The following is a 23,645-nucleotide window of genomic DNA, read 5'->3' on the forward strand; positions in this document are numbered from 1 at the left end:
TACATTGAACATCAACAAACTCCTACTACCGAGCAGCTCAAAGCCCCATTTAGCTCCTGCTGGCGGCAAGTATGTAGAGTACTGGTACTCGCACAATGTCACTATCACTGTCACTATCACTGTCTCGTGCACTCGTGCGCGTGTTGGCGCTTCTCCCTAGTCGTAACTCGTAAGCGCCTTTGCCGCTTATGCCGGACCGAAGGGGAGTGATATCATGATATGACCCATGGAGATCCCTTGAACTTCCTCTGTGTTTGGCTTTTAGTCTTACTCTATGCACTCTACTCTGGCGATAGTGATAGTCATAGTGATACACGGAGCCCCCGAATCCCGATACACCATACAGATCGTTAATGATGGTGGCCACTGGCTGCGGACCTGTGGTGTTGATGAGTTTAGACGCAGCGATCTATACTACCTAGGTCCTGGGTGCTCCAAATTCCAATAGAGCGGCGTGTCAGGGAGTCGGAGTCGGGGACGGGTTGTGCCACCAACTTCCAAGTGGCTGATGAACGGAGCGGCGTGCTCACTGCTGGCTGTAGCTTTGTATGGCGAGATGTAGCTCTTTTTCGCAATGCTACTCTATGTAACTATGACGCCAGTTATATCGATCACTAATCAAACGGAATCCTTCTCCACTCCTCCCCCTCCTCCCCCTCTTGGCCGCCATAGCACTCCCCCCACGTAGACTGGTCATGTCCAACTACCTACTTCTCATTCATCGGCAGAAAATAACTCAGTATGTCCACATTTAGCGCCCACTCCAACATGTATATCCTACTGTAGAATCTAGATTCCATATATAAACACCAGAATGAATAGAAATCCGTCACGTCTATTTAAAGCCAACAAAACCGGCACATCCCCCCCAAAAACCAACAGAAAGACATCAAAAACAACCGAGGTATAAGCTAAAACTCCCAGTGTAACTCCCAAGCGCGACTGCGATGCGATGCGGTCAAAAAAAACAATTTACAAAACGAATCCCCAATCAAATCTGAAACACCTCCTTGATCCAATGCTCAGCGACGACTTTGCCCTCATTGTACGACTCCGTTTGCCTCCTGACGACGATGGCGGCATGCGCGAACGGGATGTTGTGGATCCACACCGGAAACTTTTTGATGTTGAGGCTGTCCAGATTATGGATCATTCGGAACTGCAGCGGGTGTAATGCCAGCGTGGGAAACTCCGTGTGCCGATCGCGATGCTTCTCGGGGATGTCGTGCGATCGCTCGGACGAAGACATCACGACGCTGTTCGTGATTCCGACCATGCTATCCGTAAGGAGCTCCTCCGACTCTGAACCATCCGAGTCGTCGCCCTGCTCTTTCGATCCCGGCGGCAAGTGCTGCGGTGGAAGCTCGTGGTGCATGTCTTCTATCGCATGATCCGTCGCTTCCTGGATCTCCTCCGCCAGCAGTGGGAATGACTGGTACCCGTGCCACTCCTTCTGGTTGCCGTGCAGCCGGATACGACGCTTGCTCAACACTCCCTGGAGAACAGAGTTGGCCAGGAAGATCGAAATTCCGATGGGCACAATAACGATGTAAACGAGCATCATCGGCAGCTTCGCAACTTTCTTCCCGCTCCGAGCAATACGGCTGCTCATGGACAGGTCCTCGGTCCGAGGAGTCGCCAGTTGCACGGGATCCTCCGGGTCGAGAATGACTGGTGCGTATTTGGGAAGGTATTTAACGGTCACGGCCGACAGGTCGGCGAATGGATCATGCCGCGAGATGGCGGATGTGTACCAGCTGGTAGTCCTATCGTTGGTAACGTTGGCGTAGAGCGCCTTGTTGGCAAACATCGCGAGACCTTTGTAGAACACAGAATTCTTATCCGCCAACACGGAGAGCAGCGGGCGATCTGTGCCACGAAACTTATCGATCATAAACAGCTGGCGGCCTGACTCCGAGAGCGTGCGGGCGGCGAGTACATTCCTGTCTCGAGATCAGCAAGCATTCCGTGACTAGCGCAGGCGGCAGGAGAGACCGACCATATGTGATTGTGCCAGCCCAGCAACGGTATCCGCACGCCCAGGTAAGGAGACGCAAACGTCGTGAAGTTCACCGGCTGGATCTTCTGGAAGCAGCCCTTGGAGTAGAGCAGACCGATTGCGTATCTCAACACCAGCCCACCTATCATCATCATCACCACCCCTGTCAGTCCATCACATTCACACCTCCAGCCAACACACCGCCGCCGAGTCACCATACGCACCCAGCGAGTACCCCACAACAGAGATCTTCCTGATCTCCACCCCTTCGCTCGCGGACTGCTCCAGCAAATCTTCTATCTCCTTCGCCACGCGCTCGCCGCCGGTCTCGATCCCGTCGTACGTATGGTGTCCCGCGTTATTCTTGCACACCAGAATCTGAAGGACAGACTCGTCGTGGCATGCCCGTAATGTGTCGGACAGGAATTGTAGATGTCCCGGATTTCCCCAAAGGCTGGTTACGCAACCGTTAGCTACCCCCCCTCCACATGTCCTCGGCTTCGGCTTTCGCGGGCGGACTCGACTCACCCATGGACAAAGACGCAGAGATGGTCTCCTTTTTGGGCCGCGGGCGCTGCGGGGGAGGCCAGAGCAGCTGCTTCCGACGTCGAGCTCATGGATAGGTATGTTGCTGGGAGCTTGGATCACAGGAACGTCGCGTGTGTGCGAAGCGAGAAATAACAGATCGGCAGGCAGCCGATAGGGTGGAAAGGATGATTTTCGGAAGATAGGTAGGCGAAGATGGTACAGTGCACGACAGGTGGTGGGAAGACGGATTGCAAAAAGGAGGAGCTGTTTAGTAGTCGTGTGAGCCTGCGGGTTGCAGCGGGCAGTGCTGGAGGGGATGCACGGAGATAAGAAGTAACAGTATATGTAGTAAGCTTGTCGGCAGTGCTGAGCTCGGGGACAGTGTCCAAGTTGCAGTCAAAGAGCGACGGCAGCTAAGACACGGCGGGCCAGGCCAGGCCAGGGCGCCGAGGATATCCGAGTAACCACCTATTGTATCAAGGAAGAAAATAGAAAAGCCCGCGGAACCCCAGTGCCACGGCCCGTCTCGTGTTGGGTATGGAAGAATCCCCGACGTCATCAGTCCACGACTCGACGGGGCGTCAGGGTGCAGGCGTGACAACACCCAACCCTGGAGACCGATATCCATGTAACGTGATCCTGTGGGAGGTATGGGACCTGCATGCGGATAATAGCGCAGTAGCAATGGAACCAGAGAATTGCAATCGGATGAAACTTCACAGGTTGATCTGAGGAGAAACCAGGAGAACCGAGAGCATAAGGGCTCTACCTACTCCAACTATCGGCACGTGTGATAGGGAAGCGGATGCTGATGAGCAGCTAGGGATAGTCAACGTCTGAAGCGCGGTGATTATCGAGACTAGGTAGGTACCCATCTATCTAGAGTAGGTATCCATGTAGAGTAGATGCCTTCTACATAACTTACGATAGGTACCTATCTGCCTGCAGAATCATACCTCCCCGCAGACATGGTTCCATCTTCCTCGGTATGTATGTGTTTTGGACTGGAGGATTTTGTACCTCCTGAAATTTGGGGTGGCGGCCAAAGGATCCTGACCTGTCCAAGACTCCAAGTGTTCCCGCGCGAGGAATGACTCGGTTCCGGACCGAGTCTTTAATCACACCGAACAGCAGAACCGCACTCCAGAAGAAGAGCTCGAAATTGCAGAAACGAACACGGTTTGCTATATACGAGAGGAAACTCAGGGAAACGAGTGATGTCTAGAGTATTGATATCCCTTCGAAGAGCTCTAGCACTACTATAGCACAAGGTAGTACCTGGTTACGACCTCTCATTTGTCTCCCTCTCACTCACGGTATCTACAACCGCTTCTCCTTACACCTCAACTTCCCACAATCACCCACGACTTTGACAATCTCCTCCCACCAGCGGACCCTTCGTTTGCCGTTCACCCCGAGCTCGTCGTAGTCTCCGTAGTCATCCACCACCTCCTCATCCTCGACCGTCCACGGCACAACCGTATGTCTACCCCCAAAACAGTACGGTTCCACATGCGCTGGTTCCACCCATTCACCCCAATCATCCATCTCGAATCTCACCCCGCAGCACGTAAACACTCGCACGTCAACTTCTATCTGATCCTCAGGTTCCTCACACTCGCCAAAGTGCCTTACGTTGCAGTCGTACGCCCCGGATCGGCTGCTGTCGAAGGTCTCGTGGCAGTAAATACAGTGTTACAATTGCTCTGCGGTCTATGGTAGGAAGCTTAGCTGTGTATCCATCTAACCAGCAGTGGTTGGGGAGGTGGAAACCTCGGGGTATGCAGCACTCAGCAGAAACCCGCGTAGCACGGACGCGTCAAGCTTTGAGAGCTCTGAGGAGAGCGCGGAAGAGGTGGGATATTTTGTGCGAAGAGTGCTGACAAGATCTTTCGCACCCTCTTCCGCGTGGGCTTTTTTGGCCGGCACATTGGAGGGGGAGGGAGGGGAGGCGGGACGTTTGGGTGGCATTGTTGAGGGTCCGGATGGCGAAGCCAGGGGCGTGATGAGAACAACATGTAGATATTTGGCCGATTTATAGAGGATCTGTACGGCGCACGGGCCCGCAGTGCGAAGCCTCAATGGATCGAGTAGCAGCTCCAGCCGCAGGAAAGTCAAACTTGTGCTTCTTGCATTCACGGCATCTGCTTTATCCTCATATTGTGTCAACCACTGCCAAGAATATGAAAGCGCCTCGCTAGCTCAATCGGTAGAGCGTAAGACTCTTAATCTTAAGGCTGCGGGTTCGACCCCCGCGTGGGGCTTTCATCTTTTTTGTTTCCAGTTTCTGCACTGGTGTTTTCGGTGGGAACATGGGAGGACTTTTGGACTGGATGAGAGCTCTCTCAACTCAAGCTCCTGATTGATGCTGGATATGTGGTCCCAAAGAGCCCTATCGACATCAACTTTTTCGTTCAGTATCCCCCACACCTCCCAATTTAGACCGAGAGGCTGTCGATGAGAAGTACGGTACCTGTGAAGTTTCCGTCCTTCGTATCCATCACCACGAGCAACCATATTTACCTATGCTACGACTTGAATAGCATTCTCGCTCTCACGGCACTCTACATATCTCCAGGACCACTCTACACCCAAAAACCATGACCGAAGCCCGAGCTAGGTATTACAATTCACTTTCACTTTATCGGCCACTCTGCCCACAAATCACCCACCTAGAGATCTACCGACTATCCCGTCTCCCTCAGGTATTCACATTGTATGCACCAGCTACTCTCTTCCGTATGGTCTACTCACCTAACGAGTTCCTATTTAATAGGCCCCCCTACCCCCCGCACACCCGGATATCATCATAGGTATTCAGACGTTATAGCTCCTCCACAGGCATACGGAATCTGGACAGATGTAATAGGCGGTCACCACGATGGTGTTCATTGTTTGGGAGGATTGTAGTACTATATATATCAAGGCAGTGGTGATAAATCCACCATCAACACCTAGATACTCTCGAGAGTCGATGACAGGCACGACCGAAGAGGCCAACAAAACGAAAAGTATGAAGACCGGGGAATATCGCCGTTTTATAGCTGGCCGTATCGACACTATGCAGAAGCGAGGAAGAGGCAGAGGCACGATCCTGCCCTGACCAGCCGGCGATTTCCTCGCATTCCCTCCATTCCCTCCTTCCCCTCCATTTCTCTGGCGGGATACGGTAGTGTTGATTCTTGAAGACGGACGGAAGCTTCATATTTCCCGTGGACAGTGTCGAGCGGGGAAAAGAACTACATAAGCGGCAGAGGATCGCTCCGTCCCGGCCCTGAAGGCTGATCTCGATCGACGTGTGCTTTCAGGCAGGTCGGGCAAGTCAGGTGGAAGGAATGGCTTGCATTCCTCCGCACCGTTGTTTGTCGGGCAGGTAGACTTTCTCCCCCCCCCCCACTCCGGGCACTGTTCACTACATTTGTCACGCTGGATTATAATAGGTAGCCTTTGCGAGAACAAAGAATATCAAATTTTCTTGTGTAGGTATGTGCCAGATGACCATGCTGACCTTGCGGAGTATCCGGTCGACATCCACGCCGATCCGACACGCGAGTGACATCAGTGGAACCCTGAAGCGTCACTCGCGGCAGTCTTCTGCTGGATGGGGTAAGCTGGTGTTTCAACTGGAGGTGAACCAGCGGATTGCGGGAATATTTATGGGGGGAACCAAGGACTATCCATGATATGATATGATATGACGACGGCCCATCGGTTCCGCATCTTCGCATTCCCTCTAGATCTCCCACATTCCCGTCGGTATGTATGTGCCTTGCATACCTACTATACATACATTAAACACGCAGACGCGGAAAAGGCGTCGGCAAGGCGGTACGGTATGCAAGGGCCTAGCTTTTCCGTCATCTCGACTCGCAATCCGCCCGTCTGCATTCCTTCCATTCTGTTGACTTGGGGTTGGGGCTTGGGGGGAGAGAGATGCGGTGGGAATCGGGTATATCCTTTATAAAGGTATCGTCCTTTTGTCAGAAGTTGATGTCTGGGTGCCATCCAGCCAGCCCTCCAACGGTATTTATTCCCACCAGGTCGGTCGATCCAGCCACTTTACGCTCTTTCAACAATATATCCACCGGACCTCGATAATTGCCTACGTACCAGATCCCACCACTCTAATACCATGCGTCCTTCCCTCCTGACCATCTTCAGCACCGCAGTCCTCACGCTCGCGGCGGCGTCTCCCGCACCCTCTGGCGGCAAAGGTATATTCTCGCCGACCGTCTTCTCACCGACGAAAGCAGGAGCACTCCTTGCCAGCCTTCGAACGGCCGACAGCGGCTCCGACGACGACGACAACGACGACGACGCCTCGAAGGGGCGACTAAACCTCAGCCACCAGCCGGACAAATACCCGCACGGCATGTACGACTGCGAGACGTCGTGGGCGTCGCCGACGCTCAGCGAGATCAAGGGCGCCGTAAAGAAAATCCGGCAGTTCTGGACGTGCGAGCAGAGTAATCCCGGCGGGTCGAAGTGTGAGCTCCTCTCTACGTTTAATGGCGGATCGATCGCTATCTGTGGGAAGCTGGGTCGCGCGATTAGTTGTTGGGATGTGGCTAGGGCCATAGAACAGTTGATGAAGTTTTGTAAGGATGAGGAGATGGGAAGAGCGGGCGGCACTTGGTATTTCGATGATAGGTTGAAGACGATTTTGTATTAGGCAGGGCAGGCCTGGCTGTATGAGGACTGGGACTGGAACTGTGGTGGCCGCTTGCTACGGGTGTGCTAGATGTACTGTACTATTGCTGGATGTTCTGTTCCTTCTTCTGTTCTCTCTGTACCTCACCTTCCGCTCTACTTCCACTTCTATTCTTCCCTTTCACCTCTTCCCTTCTCCACCAGGCCCTTCTTCCACTCCGTCCTCTTCTTCCACCCACTTTTCACTTTCCACCATCCACCATCCACCACCCACTTCCCTCTTTACCCTCTTGAGTCTTCACTTCTTTTCCCTTACCTTCTTTAATTTACTTTACTTTATTTACTGCCACGACCGTTTGTTTGTTTGTATTGGTATCACCAGTCTACTGGCTGGACTGAATATAAATGGCCCTGTTCCTCAGCACCCTCCGACGCTTGCGAGCACTTCTACCAGGAAGGATCGAATCCAGACGTATGTATCGAGAGGTAGGCAGTCCCAGATCTGCAGAAGCTGCTTGGGGGCGTGTTTGCCTTTCCGCCATCAGTGCTGGGAATCTCGGATGGTCCGGAATCCGGATACTTGCTCATCATTCGATATTTGAAACGAAGCATGGAAGTGGCGGTGATCCACCATTGCATTGCATTAGCTGGACTGGGCTCGATGCAGTTCCCACGAGAACACATCATTCACACCAGCACGCTGGAAACAACAGGTGAAACTTGACTCTTGAGGCTAGTTAGGGCGTGCATTCGTGCGCATACTAGGTACTACGGTACTCTACTTACCTACATAGTTGATGGAAGCTCGGTACCGGTGGGTGTACCTAGACTGTACTATGGTGAGAAGATGTTGCGGATATATGTATGAGACTGAATTGTTGAGACGAGTGCCCATGTGGCACGCACCGTGGCTACCTACCGACTTCGAGACTTGAGTAGTACATAGGATCTGCAGTGATAAATTCGCCTTGGAAGTTTGTGGTTACATTCAACAGTCTAAATACCGTGTGGCAGTGGCCATTCACCCACGAAACCGCACGTCACACTCACGGTGATCAGTCCAAGCATTCAATTCAACATTCCCTCCTCGCAATCAACATGAACACCCGGTATCCCCCACGTGATATCGCACTCCGCACACCCCATCCCGCTAGTACGCCTCAACACCATACCACACCGTAGCCGCGCTGATAAAGCCAATGACGCCGAACCCGACAAACGAGACGACAGTGGGCAGGATCGGGACGGCGAACGCAACAATAAACGTTCCGATCCAGTTGACGACCAGACCCGCGCTCTGCGCGCCATCCACAGCCCTGTAGCTAACAGTCTTACTGGCGACCATCCACGGGAGCGGGCCGAGTCCGATCGAGAAGCTCGAGACGAACATGAAGCAGGCGATGGCGCTAAGCATTGCGACGCCATACGCGATGCCGGCGGCGAGGAGCCACGAGAACGTCGCCATTCCCAGCATAGAGGCGATCAGCAGGAATTTGTGCGAGACCTTGTCGAAGAACATGGATGCGACAGAGGTGATGACAAGGTTGGCGGCTGAGATCACGACGTTGATGTAGCCGGCGGCGTCGGGAAGGAGCGTCTTCAGGACCGATACGCCGTGGAAGATGACGGCGTTGATACCCAGCAGCTGTTGCGCGAACATGAGACCGCACACGATGAGTGCACCTTTGCGGTGCTCTTTCCTCGTGACGAATTCCCAAGTTGTCACCTTGGAGGTGTTCTCGGCCACGGCGCCAGTCAGAGGTTCCTCCTCTGTTTCCCTGTCAGCCGTCTGATACGCGAATTAAGAGCTGCAAGGGAAGTCATGCCGCGGATTTCATCCTCAATCATCCCCGAGTTCGCCGAGCCCCGAAGCCTGGCAAGACTGTTTCTCGCCGCATTACGGTTTCCGATCGAGACCAGGTACTTTGGCGATTCCGGGACTCCAAGGAGAAGAACTCCCTGAAGAATTCCAATCCCAGCCCCAACAACGAGGATCAAACGCCAGTACTGAGGCTTGCTCAGGAACAGTCCCAGAATCTGCGTCGTGAGGATACCGATGTTGATCGAGATTTGAGTGAACGCCCCACTGAGGGATATTAGTCTTTTTCTTACTCCAACTCAAGGGCTCTGGCGTCCTTACAATTTACCCTTCGCATCGGGCGGCGCAATCTCGTTGACATAAAGCGGCACGACAACCGCAGCAGCTCCACTGCTGAGTCCACTAATGAACCGCCCCAGCGCCAACACGGGCACGTTGGGGGCCAGAGCCTTCATCATACCGGCAACGATGAATCCAATCGAGTTGAGAACCAGTGTCGCCCGGCGACCATAGCGGTTTCCCATCGGCTGAGACGCGAGGGCTCCAAATAGACCGCCCACAGCGAAAATCGACGTGACGAGGCCTGCAAAACAATCAGCTATCGTCCGAACTCGCTAGGTTTGTGATTCAATGCGTACCAAACTCCCAGGACGCCATGGGAATGCATGGTGGGAGGCCGTCGACAGGTGTCGCCGTGTTGATGGATGGGCAGCTCATTGCGTCGCGGGGCTCGTTTAGCTCGGCCTGCACACACACGCTCAGTCAGACAGGCCCGCCGGTAAGTTTGACGCTGGAAGAGCTGCGTACCATGTTGTAGCCGAACTGGAACGTCCCCAAAGAGATGATCGCGACCGTGTATAGGAGATACGGTTCGATAGCCATGGTCGCGACGTTATCTCTGCCTTCACGGGAAGCTCGAGAGGTAGGATAAGGTGGAGATAGTTAGCTAGGAAGAGCTGGCTGTAGCTACGAGCTGATTCGGATCCACGAAAGCTTGAGGGAACGGGTGTATTATTTGAGGATAATCTGTGGTTGAGGATCAGTTCAACGAGAGCATGTTGTTATGAAAGAGGGTGTTTCAGAGGTTGATCGTCATCCGTCCGGCGTCGTCATGTTACTCCAGAGTCCACGCAACGGACCCTTGTGCAACGGGTGTCACCCAGGAGCTCAGCCGCCCGAGGTCGGATCCGATAAGGCGGCGGAAGCCATACATAGCGGGCGGAGGACAGGGCCGGAAATCCCACCCGATCAACAAGGCCATTTCTCGTCCGCCGCGGCCATTCTGCACGCCAACTCCACGCTTTACGTGAAGAGACAGCGAGCCAGCTCGCTGCGGGACTTTTACCGGTGCACGCTCGCTGAGCGCGGCAAAGGTAGGTACTCTACTACTATATAGGTACGATACCTAGAGTGTAGTAGAGTGGGTTCCCGGGAACACTGTCTATGGCAAAGTAAGCAAGATGCACATACTTACCGTAGATATATTTACAAAATCCTGAGGACTCGGCACAGGGTACTAAAGCAGCGGATCCACTGCACGTGAGATGTGGCCTCGTACTACTGAAGAGTTGAGCCGAAGATACCGTATCATCGCCAGCTGCGGACTGGAGTCACTGGCGAACTGTCATAACTGAGTATCGGTATCAAAGAGATCGCCTCTCCCCCCGCATCTCCGTCATGCTCATGGCACTTGACAACTCGTCACGCTCATGGCACTTGAAATCCCCCATCGAATGATGCCGCGTGTATGTCGTCTGTGGAGCCATGCAAGCGGGCCGGCCGGCAGTTCCTCTCCAGGCGGACCTTCAAACTGCACCTCCACCAACAACAACAACACCACCACCACCATTACCACCACCACCACCACCACCACCACTAACTCCCACCACCAGCCAGCCAGCTCGGTCGCCTTGCGAACAATCTCCAAGACCGCCCCCTTTCCCGTCACCGCCACCTGCAGCCAAGTTGCTTTCAAAGCAAGATTCAAAAACCCTCCGCAGAAAAAAAGCACTCCATAGCACTCCATAGCACCCATAGCTCTCCATACGATCCGCTCCCCTTTCCCCTTTCCCCGCCTTCCTCGGCGCTTCCCCCCGAAAAACTAACTGCGGCCAGCCGGTATTCATCCGGACCCCATCCCCCACCCCCATCTGACCCCAGCGCTACCCGATAGCTCGGCGGAGAGGCGTCTTATCCGGCCGCTAATCGGCCATGCAAGGCGAAAAAAAGCGGAGAAGCAGGAATCGAGACAAAGCCCGGCCCACTCTAACTACTAGCCCACCATGCAAGCTCCTGCTGACCTGCACCAATCCGTCGGGAACTTGGACGAGAACACCACTCGCCAACCTGATCCTCCAAAAACACCACTGCCACCGCCATCGCACACTCCGCTTCCTTCTTCATACGCGACCCTCAATCCCCCTGCGACCGCCACCGCGACCACCGTCCAGCCGTCCTTAAAGCGCCGGCGCGGCGACGATTCTGTTGGCGCTGCAGCGACCGCCGAAGACACCCCCGGAGACCGCGAAAAAATGCCATTGCCACCGTACAGAAGCAAGGTCCGTGTGCTCGAGAAGTACCACATCATCGGCTTCATCTCGTCGGGAACCTATGGAAGGGTGTACAAAGCCCGCAGCCGCACGCCTGGAAACAAGAAGGAGTTCGCGATTAAGAAGCAAGAGAACACGTCTCCTACTGCAGCTTCCGGATCACTGACGGACGTCTCCCAGGTTCAAACCCGACAAGGAAGGAGAAGTCATACAGTACACCGGAATATCGCAGTCGGCATGTCGAGAGATGGCTGTATGCTTGCCACCCTTCCCCCTTTTTCATACGATCGCGGATTGCGGGTTTTAACAGCGCGTTCAATTCAAGCTCTGTTCCGAATTGAGCCACGAGAACATAATCCACCTCCACGAAATCATTCTCGAGGACAAGTGCATCTACATGGTCTTTGAATTTGCCGAACACGATCTGCTCAAGATTATACATTTTCACTCGCAGAATCCCGATCGCCGTCCCATTCCCGAGGCCACTGTCAAGTCGGTGCTATGGCAACTGTTAAACGGCGCTTCCTACCTTCATCAGAACTGGGTTCTACATCGGGATCTGAAACCTGCGAACATCATGGTTACATCTGCCGGCGAGGTGAAGATTGGCGATCTCGGCCTCGCTCGTCTGTTCTACAAGCCGCTGCAGTCACTCTACACAGGTGACAAGGTGGTCGTGACAATATGGTATCGCGCCCCAGAGCTCTTGCTGGGAAGTAAACACTACACCACCGCGATTGACATGTGGGCGATCGGGTGCATCTTCGCCGAGCTGCTCTCGCTGCGACCAATCTTCAAGGGCGAGGAAGCGAAGATGGAGAAGAAGAGCACGGTTCCGTTTCAGCGCAATCAGATGCAGAAGATCATTGAGATATTGGGAACGCCGACGAAGGAGCGTTGGCCGGACGTGGCTCAAAATCCAGAATACCACCAGCTCACTTCTTTCAAGCAGTATGATAATAACCTCAAGGCGTGGTATCAGTCCATCAACCAGACGAATCAGCAGGGCTTCAATCTCCTATCCGGTCTTTTGCACTATGATCCGACGCAGCGCCTTTCCGCACAGCAAGCACTGGAACACCCGTACTTCCAGGAAGGCGCGAAGTTGTCGTTGAAGTGAGTATTCGCTTTTGAGTTCACTCCCCGAAATTTGCATGAAGGACGTGGTGGAAGGATCTGACAACCAAGCAGCGCATTTGAGGGTCAAACCTTCGAGTACCCGAACCGCCGCGTCACCCAGGAAGATAATGACATATCGTTGCCCGGAACGAAGAGGAGTGGGTTACTGGATGATTCGATTGCTGGGAATAGGGCGAAGAGGCTGAAGGAGGGTTAGATTTTAGTGCTTTTCGGAAATTGGGGGCGTGAAGGCGTTCAGCTACATACCGATTTTAATCTCGTCCTTTCTCGCCGGTTGCGGGGTCCGTCTGGGGACCCTGCGGACCGGATACCTGGTGGAGGAGGCATTGAGGGGGCATATCTCTATTGTGAGAGATCCTATTGGGTTCTGTCTGATTGTTGTGGGGATTTGATACTATGTTCTGGGAGTTCTGGCGCACTTTTTCTTCTTTCGGTGCGGTGATGGTTGCGAAACTTTATCAGGAGATGATGGTATCTCTTGTTCAGTTGATTTTTGCGGTATTTAATTGTCATTTGTCTGCGCACCTTCATGGCTTCTAGTTATGCTATTGAAAGCATCCGAACATACGTTCTGCGTTGGTGTCGATCACCACGAATAAGAGCTCTCAATGTCGAGAGGTTTCCTCCCCGGCTCGGATACTCCTAATTGGGAGGTTGCTGTAAATGGCTAAATCGAGTGCTCGCGTATGTACTGGAGCCTCCTGTCGTAAGCAGCCGCGCCGTCCACATAGCACGAGGTAGCCCAACTTTACCACCACGAACCCTCACTTCTTCGAATCATCAACACTACATCATTCAATCTCTCAATATGGCTGACCTTCCTATAGGTTCGTCCTGTTGCTCTCGAAGCTTCTGACTTTGCTAACGTATATGTTGTAGTTCTCGACGGAGGAACCGGTTTGTACGGCGCTCCCCACACCATCATCCCCGCTTGAGCTCCGGCAGCTCCATTCCATTGAGCTCATCACTGACAACAACCTGAATCACACAGCCTCAAAGTTGGATATGCTGGACAGAACTTCCCCGAACACCAATACCCTTCCATCGTCGGACGTCCGATACTGCGTGCGGAGGAGAGATCAGGGGATGTGGTGGGTTGCTCGAGTCCAAGCTGCTGTTGAGAGGCATGCTGATAGTGTGGCCTTGTCGACATAGGTCATCAAAGACATTATGGTTGGAGATGAAGCTTCCGCTCTCCGCTCGATGCTGCAAATCACCTACCCCGTCAGTCCTTCCGTCCCACACGCAGCAGGAGCGACCGACTGACGATATCCTCGCCCCAGATGGACAACGGCATCATCAAGCGCTGGGACGACATGCAGCACGTTTGGGACTACACCTTCTCGGAGAAGCTCCAGATCGATCCCACCGGGCGCAAGATCCTGCTCACGGAACCGCCGATGAACCCGCTGTCCAACCGGGAGAAGATGTGCGAGGTCATGTTTGAACGCTACAACTTTGGCGGTGTCTACGTTGCCATCCAGGCAGTTCTCGCACTCTACGCCCAGGGGTTGTCTTCGGGTGTCGTTGTCGATTCGGGAGACGGAGTCACGCATATCGTTCCTGTCTATGAGAGCGTGGTGCTGAACCATCTTACTCGCCGCCTCAACGTTGCGGGACGCGATGTCACTCGTCAGCTGATTGCACTTCTCCTGCGGCGCGGATATGCCCTCAACCGTACGGCAGACTTCGAGACCGCTCGTGCGATCAAGGAGAAGCTGTGCTACGTCTCCTACGACCTGGAGCTCGACCACAAGCTTTCGGAGGAGACGACTGTCCTGGTGGAGAGTTATACCCTTCCCGATGGCCGCACCATCCGTGTTGGAAGCGAGCGTTTCGAAGCACCAGAGTGCATGTTCCAGCCGCACTTGGTCGACGTCGAGCAGTCTGGTATCGCCGAGATGTTGTTCGAGACCATCCAGTCCGCCGACGTCGACATCAGGACCAGTCTTTATAGAGCTGTCGTGTTGTCCGGCGGAAGCAGCATGTATCCCGGCCTGCCGAGCAGACTCGAGAAGGAGCTCAAGCAGCTCTGGCTGACGCGTGTCCTGCACGGGGATCCTACCCGGTTGAACGTGGGTTTCCGTGCTCTGTGGGGATGCGGTTGACACGGAGATGCTGATATGGTGAAAACAGAAATTCAAGGTCAGGATCGAGGATCCCCCCAGACGGCGCCACATGGTCTTCCTGGGAGGTGCCGTGCTGGCCAACATCATGGCCGACAAGGAGGACATGTGGATCTCCAAAGCAGAGTGGGACGAGCAGGGCACGCGGGCTCTGACAAAGCTGGGACCGCGATAGAGGGTATCCCGAGAGGAGTGGATAGCGCGCTTCCTTTGTATATCTTGCGTACTAGCATTGCGTGTGTTGTTGTTGTTTGGGTTCTTTGGGGGTCGAAAAGAGAGGTAGTGATATCATTATTCACGTTCAACTGGTATAGGCACTTGACCAGCTCACTTCTTCGTGGGGGTTGGGGAAGTGGTCGCATTTTTGTTTCCCACCGCGTTTGTTTCATCCGCTATCTATCTGACGAACTGCCGTGCACATACGCCATGTGCGGGCCCTTTTGCGTCGTCACGCAGAATTCTTCATATCTACGCCCGCACCCGTGATGCCAGTGGCAAGGCATACCTAGATTATCCTCATCCTTGAAAGCGACATGCATGAATGACCCTTTCGTTTCCCCGCAGGCACTCTATCTACCCACTCTACTTGTGGAATCTGTGAGGAGAAGGGAAAAAAAGAAAATGTGTAGATTTTTGATGAACTTTTGCAGAAATCGTATCTCCGTTTCCCACCAGATGGCAGAGCGCAGAGGATCTTGGAGCGGATCTCGGGGCTGATTCAGGGGAGCCTACGTACCACGCACCTAAGCGATCTAGAAAGAGGTGACCTTAGATCAGCGAGGCGGGCTAAGCCACAATGGGACCTCATCCCTCGGCGAGCATCTCGAAAGCAGAGCTTCCCCACGAATGAACACCACCAACGTGCCATACTTCCGAACGCCGCCGCACACCTTGAGTTAAAGCCTGCCTGCCGCCTTCAACCTTACCTTACCTTAGGTACCGCATGGATGCTCGCGCAGTCATCCCATCTCCTTGCCACCACCAGCGACGACGACGACCACACCTTCGAGAGACTCCCTCACACACACACATATCCACCCGGCCAGAGCTACCTCCGCACCACCGCCGCCGACGACGACGACGACTACAAAGCCGAAATGCCTCTCAGCGACTCCGCGCGCCCGCTGGCGATTGCTCGGCCGTCGGATGGGCACTCAGCAGAGCCGCTGCTGGAGGAGCGCGGGCGAGGCGGGAGCTACGAGGGCTACGATGTGGAGCGGGCGAGGCGGCGGCACGAGATGCGCAGTAGGAGCCCGGCGGCGGCGAAGGAGCTCGCCACCAGGAAGAAGTATTTGCTGGCCGCTGTGTTCCTCGTGCTGTCGCTCGTGAGCTTCGTGGTCCAGACGGAGGCTACCGCGTATATTCAGAGTCATTTGGGATGGAGGAAACCGTATTTGATGCTGTGAGTACTGTACTGTTGAGCTAGGGGAGGGTGGAGGGAGGAGGGCTGATCTCGGGACAGGTACTTCACGCACTGCTCGTTGTCGGTGCTGTGGCCGTTCCAAGTGCTGATTTTGAAAGCTCGCAAGCCACATATACCATGGGCGCCGTTTCTCAAAGCGCATTTCCACAGCGTGCGTACAACAGCGCAAATGATCATGGCGGGAACACCGCACCTATCACCGTCGCAAGCCAAGCGTGATCCGACGGTGTTCATGCTCCGGCGCGTCGTCTTCATCACCGCGGCGCTCACGGTCGGCGGCTCCACCTGGTACGTCGCAGTGAATATGACGACGCCGAGCGATCTCACGGCGATCTACAACTGCTCGGCGTTCTTCGCGTACGTGTTCAGCATATTCATGCTGAAGGAGCGGATGCGCGTCGACAAGATCTCGTCGGTGGTGGTGGCGTGCGTGGGCGTGCTCATTGTGGCGTATGGAGACAGCGGCACCGCTGAGAAGGGACAGGAGGAGGCCGCGGCGAACAGGACCCTCGGCAATCTGATCATAGGCGTCGGGAGCGTCATGTATGGGTTCTACGAAGTGCTGTACAAGAAGGTGGCGTGTCCGCCCGAGGGCGTGAGCTCCTCGCGCACCATCGTCTTTGCAAACGCCGTGGGAACCGGGCTGGGCCTCACGACACTGGTATGATTCCCATCCTCCTGTGATTATTAGGCTGATGATGAACGACCAGGTTGTCCTCTGGATCCCGATCCCGTTCTTCCACGTTATGGGCTGGGAGACGTTCGAGCTGCCGCACGGCCAAGCGGCTTTGCTAGTGGCCGTCTCGGTCTTTTCGAACGCGGTGTTCTCGGGCTCCTTTCTGGTCCTCATCTCGCTCACCAGCCCCGTCCTGTCCAGCGTCGCAGCGCTGCTCACCATCTTCCTGGTGGCGGTGGTGGACCAAATGTTGCCCTCGGGGAAACCCCTCAGTGGCGCTGCGATCGTTGGCGGATTGACTATCTGCGCCGCGTTCTTTCTGCTCGCGTGGAGTATGTGGAGAGAGATGGCAGAGGATGCAAATGCGGTTGCGAGAGGGAAGGAGGATGATGAGGATTGGAGCGAGAGTGAGACGGAGAGGGATGAGGCTTGAGGTTTGAGCTATCTTTTACACTGTCGGGAAATATATATAGAGGTGGACGGGATGGGACGGAATGCGATGCGTTAGGTTGGGATGGGATGGTGTTGGGATTTGCTACTTATTTATTTATTTTCGTTCTTTCTTTCTCTGTCGATTACATATTTGGTTATGGTGTGGTCTGGTCTGGATTATTGGCTTCTTAGGCCTGGGTCTGAGTTCGAGTTCGGTGAGAGTGTTTTGTTCGTTGAGAGTGTTTTGTTCATTGTAATTCGGGGTGTTCTTTTTTTTCTTCTTGTGTGTTTTGGGAATCTTGGAATTTGGGTCCTGAGTGGTTTAGATGTGGATGTGGGGAAACTCCTGGGTCTATCTAAAGCGGTGGCATACTATGATACTACGGGCCAGCAATGGTTATATGAGCGTTCTGACACATATTTCGTCGTAATGAATAATGGTGGTGGTAGTGGGCGATGGCAAGTCATCGTGTAGCACTCACTGATAGATATCATTTTAGTCGTGATCCGTGAACCCTACTGAGAATTTTGTAGATTAGATGTACACAACTCTACAGCCAGTGGTATATTAAAGGTTCATTCTCCCTCGCTACTCAAGATTCACTTTCAGCCACCAAGGACACAGCTTCTATGCCTATTGTCAATATCCATTCACCGGAACTCGGCTCTGATACTCCACTACCTATACCTACTGCCATTTGGTCCTTGAATTATTTCTGTCATCGGTATAGTGCCTGTGGTCAAGAAAGGCAGTGATCATTTCGCTCTACATCCGGGAAGTTTAATTGTTCTATGTACATGGCAACAGCCGGCCCCACAAAAAAAAACAGCAGTGAAATCCAGACGACTCTCAAACCTGCAACTTCACCACCCGGCTGACTACCTAGAATACACCCGTGCCTCGTATCCCTCACTGCCAAATGAGTACATATCCCTCCCGGTAAGACTACCTACCCAGGTCAGGCAGGCTCCCAGTCAGCAGTGAAAAGCGAATTCATTTCACAAGAACAAGCATCATACCTCCTCCCCCCCCCCTCCCCCCAACGCCGATCCTGTCTACGCCCCGGCACCACCCCCAGCGTAACCCACAGTCTCTCATGTTTTAGCAACCTCCTGGCCGCCTTCTCGCCATGATGGTATCCATGTACGACCTCCAGCGCCAACGACCTCTGGCTCTTCTCCGGCTCGAGTAGCTGTTTATTGAGCAGCTCGAGCACTTGCCGGTGCCATATTTGGTCCTGATAACTGCTGGGTCTCTGATGCGGGGAGCGGAGCTTGGTCTCCAGTCGGGATCGCGCCGCTTTGAGGGCTGCAATACTGAACGGGTCTGAGTCCGCGTCTGGGTCCGGAGGATCTGGATCGTGGCTGGTGATCAACGGCTCACTGGCGAATTCGTCCGTCGGTGGCGGCGAATGTGGTGGCGGCGGTGGACTCGCCGGTGGTAACGCTTCCAGCTCTGCCGCGTTTTCTTTTTCTTTTTCTTCCTAAGCCCGTTCCTGGGCCCGCCGGATCCTCCGTGCCGTCCACCTAGACGTTCCACCCCTCGGACCGATCACTGCCGGCGGTGGTTGACTATCCATACAAGTATCCTGGGACAGGCTATTGTTATTGAACGGGACAGCTGTCTCCTGCAAAGAGCTATCATCGGATGATGGAGGAGCGTGGACGTCGTCTACTGGAAGAGATACAGGAGGAGGTAATCTCTTTCTTTCCCGGTGCTGGACGTGAGATAGAACGTTCACGCGCTGCTGGTGGGATTTGCTTCGGCGGCCCATATTGAATGATATGAGGTAGTTGGTAGTTGGTAGGAGGTAGTTGGGCAGCTGGGTTCCGCGGTTGGGAAGTGAGAGGTTTTGGGAAATTTGGGGATTCCGATATCCGGATGAGTACATGTGAGTGAAGATCAGTGGCCATCTCGTGAGAGTTAGGTGCACTCAAGTAGGTATGATTTCCATACAAGACCCGGTGTTTCTTCTTGTAAAAGGTGAAACATCAACATCGGACTAGGAATCTTAATCTATAGAGAGGTACATACATTGCCCGTGCCTTTTCCACTCCACGGATTTCACATCTGCTGCCGGCTGTAGAATCGAAAAACGTATGGCCTTTCTTGACCACATGCACCATATCCAGTCCATTCAGTCCACTCAGCTGCTGCTCGGACTCTCCCACCTACCTACGTAAAGGGTACGTAGCGCAGAGTGATCACAAAATCCACTTCCTACCTACTCCGAGGCAGCTGACGGAGAGGCAACCCCGCGGAAGCAGAAACAATGACGAAATACCCACGTTGAACACCGGCGGCATACGGCATCACTCGCCACATCTTCGTCTAGCACGGCACACGCCAAAAACCAGAGCCAGTTTGTAGAGTACCTGCTTTCCCTTCTGCCGTATCTGCAGTTCTGCGATCGAGAGGCCATGCGGATCTCCGGGCGGTGTACTCGTGGTGGTTGCCTTGGTCCGGACCGGCCAGTTTCGGTCTGGAGTGGGTTATAGCAAGTGTGGCTGGTGGTACCTATTAGATGAATCTTTGGGTCGATATAGATCTAGATTGGCGACTGGTCACCCGTTTAGTAGTCCTGTTCGGGAGTGTCTCATCGCGTGGTCGTGCCTGAAGGATGAGATGCAACTAGGAGCACCGCTCATGGTATCCCGCATGTTTTACTGGGTCAATCAATGAGATTTGGTTCACAATTCATGGATCATTGATGTCTGGCGGTTATTTAGCTTTTGGTAAAAGTACAAATGAATTCAAGATGAGAGCTCATCCATCCACGATCCGCGACCACATATATGCAGCCATTCTCTCTCGTGCACACATCAATCCTTTTTTACATTATCCTCGCATGGGATATTTCTCTCCAGGCATTACGTCAACGAAGCATTTACCGCAGGCCTAACAGCATGCTAGCACCGTTCTGGCCATCCCTTCCGCCACCGGGAAGATAGACGACGTTAGGGTTTGCGCCCAGCGTCTGCGCGATCTCCCTCGCGGCCTCGATCCTTCGGATCTGGATCAGCCCGTCACCGGCCTTGTCGACAGCCCTAGAGATAGTCTCGGCGGACTCGGCCTCACCCTCAGCGCGGATGACGTTCGCCTGACGCTCCTGCTCGGCGCGCTCGACGATGAACCTGGCACGCTCGGCGTCCTGCTGCGCGATCTGCTTCTGCTCGACGGCACGGGTGAATTCGCGCCCGAACGTCATGTGTGTGATCGAGACGTCCTCCAATGCAATGTTGAATTCCTTGGCGCGCTTGAGGAGTTCGCTGCGGATGCGGTTCGATACTTGCTCACGCTGTGTGATCAGCTCGGCCGCGTCGAATTGCGCGACGATCGCCTTGAGAACTTCATTGCCGATGGAGGGGAGGACACGCTCGTCGTAGTCTTGGCCGAGGTTCTAATGGTGAGGTCAGTGGTGGGGGTGGTGGGGGTGGTGGGGGACGGGAATACCTGGTAGATCTTGGGGAGGGCCTGGACGTCGGGACGGTGGAGGACACGGAGGGTCAAGGAAACCATCTGGAGATCTTTGGAGCCAGTGGTGGTCGAGATGTTCCGGGGTTTCGTGCGGACATCGTAGATGATGGCCTTCTGCAACCATGGGACGAGGAGATGGGTACCCTCGTTGATGACCTGGAGGTTACGGCATGTGAATCAGCATGCAGCCCCTCACAGTAATGATCGCCCGCGGGGAGAATTGCATACAGTCTCTTTCACACCACTCAAACGGTCGAAAATGACGGCCCGGTTGCCTCCCTTGACGTCGTAGAGCGAAGCCTGGAGAAGCGAAAAGCCGATGGCGGCCGGAACGGCCATCTTCGAGATGAAGCCCAGAGTTTTTCCGCTAGCCATGATTGGTGGTGGAGGAGGTGGTTGATGGGGGAGAGGTTTGTCGTGGGGCAAAGCTGTCTGTCTGATGTTCCTAGTGGGCTGCAACCGTGGGGAATGTCGTCGTCGATTCCAAAATGTGCCAAGCCGATTGGATGAGTAAGACGGTGGGTGATCCCGGCTGCCGACGGCGACGAATAGAAGCCCGTTCTTTTCCGCTCACCCTCTGCTCTTAAACTGGTCGAAACCTTGCTCGTCGCAACATCCAAGCATCACCACAACTCTCACTACCTCAACACCTCGATCTTTAGTGATCGTGCGACGGTTCATACCGACAACTCTCACTTCCCGCAACTTCTCTCTCGCAAACCAATCGACACAATGGGCGGTGGCGGCGGCGGTCCCGGAAAAGTTCCCGGCGTGTTGGTCCACCCTTCCCCGCCAAAGGCCACAGGCCAAACATCGCACATCTCAAAGCATCAAGTCGCTGACGGAGGTTCACCATAAACAGTTACATCGGATGGTGGGGTAATTTCGGCTCCCTTCCTCAGAAGGGTGTGACGACATATGTGCTCTCTGGCAACCGTCAGAAGCCCCTCGCCGGCGCTATGCACAACGCCGTCTTCAACTCGTTCAGACGCTTCAAGGGTGCCGTCCTCTACGTTGTGCCGCCGTTCGTGGCCTACTACTACCTGATGGACTGGGCCGAGAAGAGGTTTGTAGCCCCACACAGCCGGAGGTGCGGGAATTATATGCTGATGCGCGCGGGGCCAATAGGAACCACTTCCTGAACAGCAAGGAGGGCCGTGCTCTCTACGCCGACGCGGAGAGCGACGATTAGACTGTTGCTGCTGCTGTCTTGATCTTGAAAGCTTTCGTTTAGAACCGGTTATGCGGGTGCTGCCATTGTTTTTTCGGGCGGGGAATGGAATGATTGCTGGTGCCATTGTACAATACCACATTCATTACATGGGATGCGAATACATAGTATCAAGTCTGCATTTTGTGGCCATCGTGAATGGGTAGATGCCGGTGAGGATCGGGTTTGAGATATGAAGTGGTTCGAGTAGAGGATACTAGTAGAATGGCCTTGTGTGACAGCGGAAGAACAGCCAAACATCCTCATAAACAAGTTTCAGGTGCCGTAGATGCTCGACGCCGAATTGCTGGCTGGCTGGCCGTCACGGAGCCCTCCGTCACTGATGCTCACCCCGGCCGAATCGCCCCCGACCTTTTGTGCCGCGATCTCCCAACACCGTCAACCGAAAAAAAAAGCTAACCCGCCCGCCCGCTTGGCCGCCCCTCCAACGCTCGCACACATCCCACCCCACCCCACGCTACCCGTACTTCCTTCCGCGATCATCGTCACATTCCCTTACAATTGCCTCCACCTCCCCAACCATGGTCCTCATCCACAGGGTGCTGCCCACCAGTTCTCTACGCCACCTCTCCACCGCCACCGGCTGTGCCAAGTCATTCCCGAAATCGTTGCCACCCTTCGTTGTTGCGGCAGCAACCCAAATCCCGCATTCGCTTCCGCTGACTAACGCATCCTTGCCGCTGCTGCATCCCTCCTTCGGCGCATCCGCATCAGCAGCGCACCTGACCACCACCCACAGCAGCAGCAGCCGCAGCAGCATCTTCACTCCTTCCCTCCTCCTCCCCCCCAAACCCACCACCACCACCTTCGCTCTCGTAGCGGACGACGAAATGCTCCCCGCCTTCCGCCGCTTGGGTCTCGCCAGCTTCACCAGCTCCGTCGCTGCCGCCGCCGCCACCCCGCGCACCACCACGCTCCTCGCACGCACCTACAGCAGCAGCTCCCGCAGCCCTGCCGATGGCAGCAGCTCCCGCGCCGTGCCCCCGGCCGTAGCATCGTCCGGCAGCGGCACCACCCCGCGCACCTCAACAAAACGCCTCCTCTCCGGCGGCGGGATTCCCTTCGTTCCGTCGACGGACCACCTCCACCCAGCCGGTAGGCCTTCCCCCCCCTCCCATCCGCACACAAACTAACCCCCCCTGGGGCTGTAGACATCGCGCTCTCCACCTTCTTCGCCGAGCACCGCCCGATCAGCATTGCGCCCACCTCCACGCCTCCGACCGCGATGACGCCTCCGCCGCAGCACATACGCGTAATATCGAAGCACGACCCGTCGTCGCCGTGGGAGTTTGGAATCCCGTTCCAGCCACCTGGCCCCCCCGAAGAGATGCTCGCAATCTCTGTCAAGAGACAGAGAAAGCTCAAGATGAAGAAACACAAATATAAGAAGCTGATGAAAAAGACGAGGAACGCGAGGAGGAGGATCGAAAGGCAGAAGAACTAGACGGGGCGGGTCGGGACTTGGATGGGGATAGGGAGGGGGAGGGGGTGGTGGTGGTGTATATACCGGCAAAGGCGATACGATATGATCGATAGACAGGGCGGGGCGGGGACAGAGGAGGTTGTTTTTGTGATTCAGGGAGAGAGAGGGGGG

The 23,645-nt window shown here is 54.7% G+C and overlaps 11 protein-coding genes and 1 non-coding gene across 12 annotated transcripts; 7 read left to right on the plus strand and 5 right to left on the minus strand.

The window, feature by feature from the left end:
- Positions 1 to 599: 599 nt before the first annotated feature.
- BZA05DRAFT_395447 (putative serine esterase-domain-containing protein) lies at positions 600 to 3,088 on the minus strand. The gene is made up of 4 exons (XM_051483433.1): positions 2,528 to 3,088; positions 2,224 to 2,453; positions 2,000 to 2,141; positions 600 to 1,943 (listed from the first exon to the last, which is right to left on the minus strand). Exons 1-4 carry the CDS (start codon positions 2,614 to 2,616, stop codon positions 992 to 994), a joined length of 1,413 nt encoding a protein of 470 aa, XP_051340570.1. The 5' UTR covers positions 2,617 to 3,088; the 3' UTR covers positions 600 to 991.
- A 627-nt stretch (positions 3,089 to 3,715) lies between these two features.
- Positions 3,716 to 4,603, minus strand: BZA05DRAFT_473345 (uncharacterized protein). The gene is made up of 2 exons (XM_051488064.1): positions 4,301 to 4,603; positions 3,716 to 4,201 (listed from the first exon to the last, which is right to left on the minus strand). The coding sequence occupies exons 1-2, from the start codon at positions 4,496 to 4,498 to the stop codon at positions 3,848 to 3,850; spliced, it is 552 nt and encodes a 183-aa protein (XP_051340571.1). The 5' UTR covers positions 4,499 to 4,603; the 3' UTR covers positions 3,716 to 3,847.
- Positions 4,604 to 4,718: 115 nt separating this feature from the next.
- Positions 4,719 to 4,791, plus strand: BZA05DRAFT_t144. Its single transcript has one exon. It is a non-coding gene; the product is annotated as a tRNA-Lys (tRNA).
- A 1,868-nt stretch (positions 4,792 to 6,659) lies between these two features.
- On the plus strand, positions 6,660 to 7,199 carry BZA05DRAFT_468716 (uncharacterized protein; the record flags this gene model as incomplete). Its single annotated transcript, XM_051487860.1, has 1 exon — positions 6,660 to 7,199. The coding sequence occupies one exon, from the start codon at positions 6,660 to 6,662 to the stop codon at positions 7,197 to 7,199; it is 540 nt and encodes a 179-aa protein (XP_051340572.1).
- Positions 7,200 to 8,067: 868 nt separating this feature from the next.
- BZA05DRAFT_395451 (general substrate transporter) lies at positions 8,068 to 10,178 on the minus strand. The gene is made up of 5 exons (XM_051483434.1): positions 9,804 to 10,178; positions 9,635 to 9,740; positions 9,318 to 9,579; positions 9,004 to 9,263; positions 8,068 to 8,947 (listed from the first exon to the last, which is right to left on the minus strand). The coding sequence occupies exons 1-5, from the start codon at positions 9,876 to 9,878 to the stop codon at positions 8,328 to 8,330; spliced, it is 1,323 nt and encodes a 440-aa protein (XP_051340573.1). The 5' UTR covers positions 9,879 to 10,178; the 3' UTR covers positions 8,068 to 8,327.
- A 357-nt stretch (positions 10,179 to 10,535) lies between these two features.
- Positions 10,536 to 11,155, minus strand: BZA05DRAFT_277734 (uncharacterized protein). Its single transcript, XM_051480295.1, has one exon. It carries the CDS (start codon positions 11,029 to 11,031, stop codon positions 10,678 to 10,680), a length of 354 nt encoding a protein of 117 aa, XP_051340574.1. The 5' UTR covers positions 11,032 to 11,155; the 3' UTR covers positions 10,536 to 10,677.
- On the plus strand, positions 10,784 to 13,316 carry BZA05DRAFT_395454 (serine/threonine-protein kinase SSN3). The gene is made up of 4 exons (XM_051483435.1): positions 10,784 to 11,670; positions 11,726 to 11,798; positions 11,871 to 12,661; positions 12,737 to 13,316. The coding sequence occupies exons 1-4, from the start codon at positions 11,279 to 11,281 to the stop codon at positions 12,879 to 12,881; spliced, it is 1,401 nt and encodes a 466-aa protein (XP_051340575.1). The 5' UTR covers positions 10,784 to 11,278; the 3' UTR covers positions 12,882 to 13,316.
- A 52-nt stretch (positions 13,317 to 13,368) lies between these two features.
- Positions 13,369 to 15,301, plus strand: BZA05DRAFT_395463 (actin family). The gene is made up of 6 exons (XM_051483436.1): positions 13,369 to 13,512; positions 13,565 to 13,586; positions 13,677 to 13,776; positions 13,841 to 13,909; positions 13,969 to 14,760; positions 14,822 to 15,301. The coding sequence occupies exons 1-6, from the start codon at positions 13,494 to 13,496 to the stop codon at positions 14,984 to 14,986; spliced, it is 1,167 nt and encodes a 388-aa protein (XP_051340576.1). The 5' UTR covers positions 13,369 to 13,493; the 3' UTR covers positions 14,987 to 15,301.
- Positions 15,302 to 16,035: 734 nt separating this feature from the next.
- On the plus strand, positions 16,036 to 17,789 carry BZA05DRAFT_395465 (putative DUF6-like integral membrane protein). Its single transcript, XM_051483437.1, has 3 exons — positions 16,036 to 16,213; positions 16,274 to 16,895; positions 16,945 to 17,789. Exons 1-3 carry the CDS (start codon positions 16,050 to 16,052, stop codon positions 17,341 to 17,343), a joined length of 1,185 nt encoding a protein of 394 aa, XP_051340577.1. The 5' UTR covers positions 16,036 to 16,049; the 3' UTR covers positions 17,344 to 17,789.
- A 2,254-nt stretch (positions 17,790 to 20,043) lies between these two features.
- Positions 20,044 to 21,258, minus strand: BZA05DRAFT_352237 (prohibitin-1). The gene is made up of 3 exons (XM_051481312.1): positions 21,049 to 21,258; positions 20,797 to 20,976; positions 20,044 to 20,743 (listed from the first exon to the last, which is right to left on the minus strand). The coding sequence occupies exons 1-3, from the start codon at positions 21,193 to 21,195 to the stop codon at positions 20,231 to 20,233; spliced, it is 840 nt and encodes a 279-aa protein (XP_051340578.1). The 5' UTR covers positions 21,196 to 21,258; the 3' UTR covers positions 20,044 to 20,230.
- Positions 21,259 to 21,397: 139 nt separating this feature from the next.
- Positions 21,398 to 22,243, plus strand: BZA05DRAFT_395468 (cytochrome b-c1 complex subunit 8). Its single transcript, XM_051483438.1, has 3 exons — positions 21,398 to 21,593; positions 21,683 to 21,886; positions 21,949 to 22,243. The coding sequence occupies exons 1-3, from the start codon at positions 21,553 to 21,555 to the stop codon at positions 22,010 to 22,012; spliced, it is 309 nt and encodes a 102-aa protein (XP_051340579.1). The 5' UTR covers positions 21,398 to 21,552; the 3' UTR covers positions 22,013 to 22,243.
- A 107-nt stretch (positions 22,244 to 22,350) lies between these two features.
- BZA05DRAFT_277895 (uncharacterized protein) lies at positions 22,351 to 23,641 on the plus strand. The gene is made up of 2 exons (XM_051480296.1): positions 22,351 to 23,146; positions 23,203 to 23,641. Exons 1-2 carry the CDS (start codon positions 22,573 to 22,575, stop codon positions 23,493 to 23,495), a joined length of 867 nt encoding a protein of 288 aa, XP_051340580.1. The 5' UTR covers positions 22,351 to 22,572; the 3' UTR covers positions 23,496 to 23,641.
- The last annotated feature ends 4 nt before the right edge of the window (positions 23,642 to 23,645 follow it).

Source organism: Tricharina praecox (genome assembly GCF_024521635.1).
Source record: "Tricharina praecox strain CBS 144465 chromosome Unknown BZA05scaffold_9, whole genome shotgun sequence".
Lineage (NCBI taxonomy): Eukaryota > Fungi > Ascomycota > Pezizomycetes > Pezizales > Pyronemataceae > Tricharina > Tricharina praecox.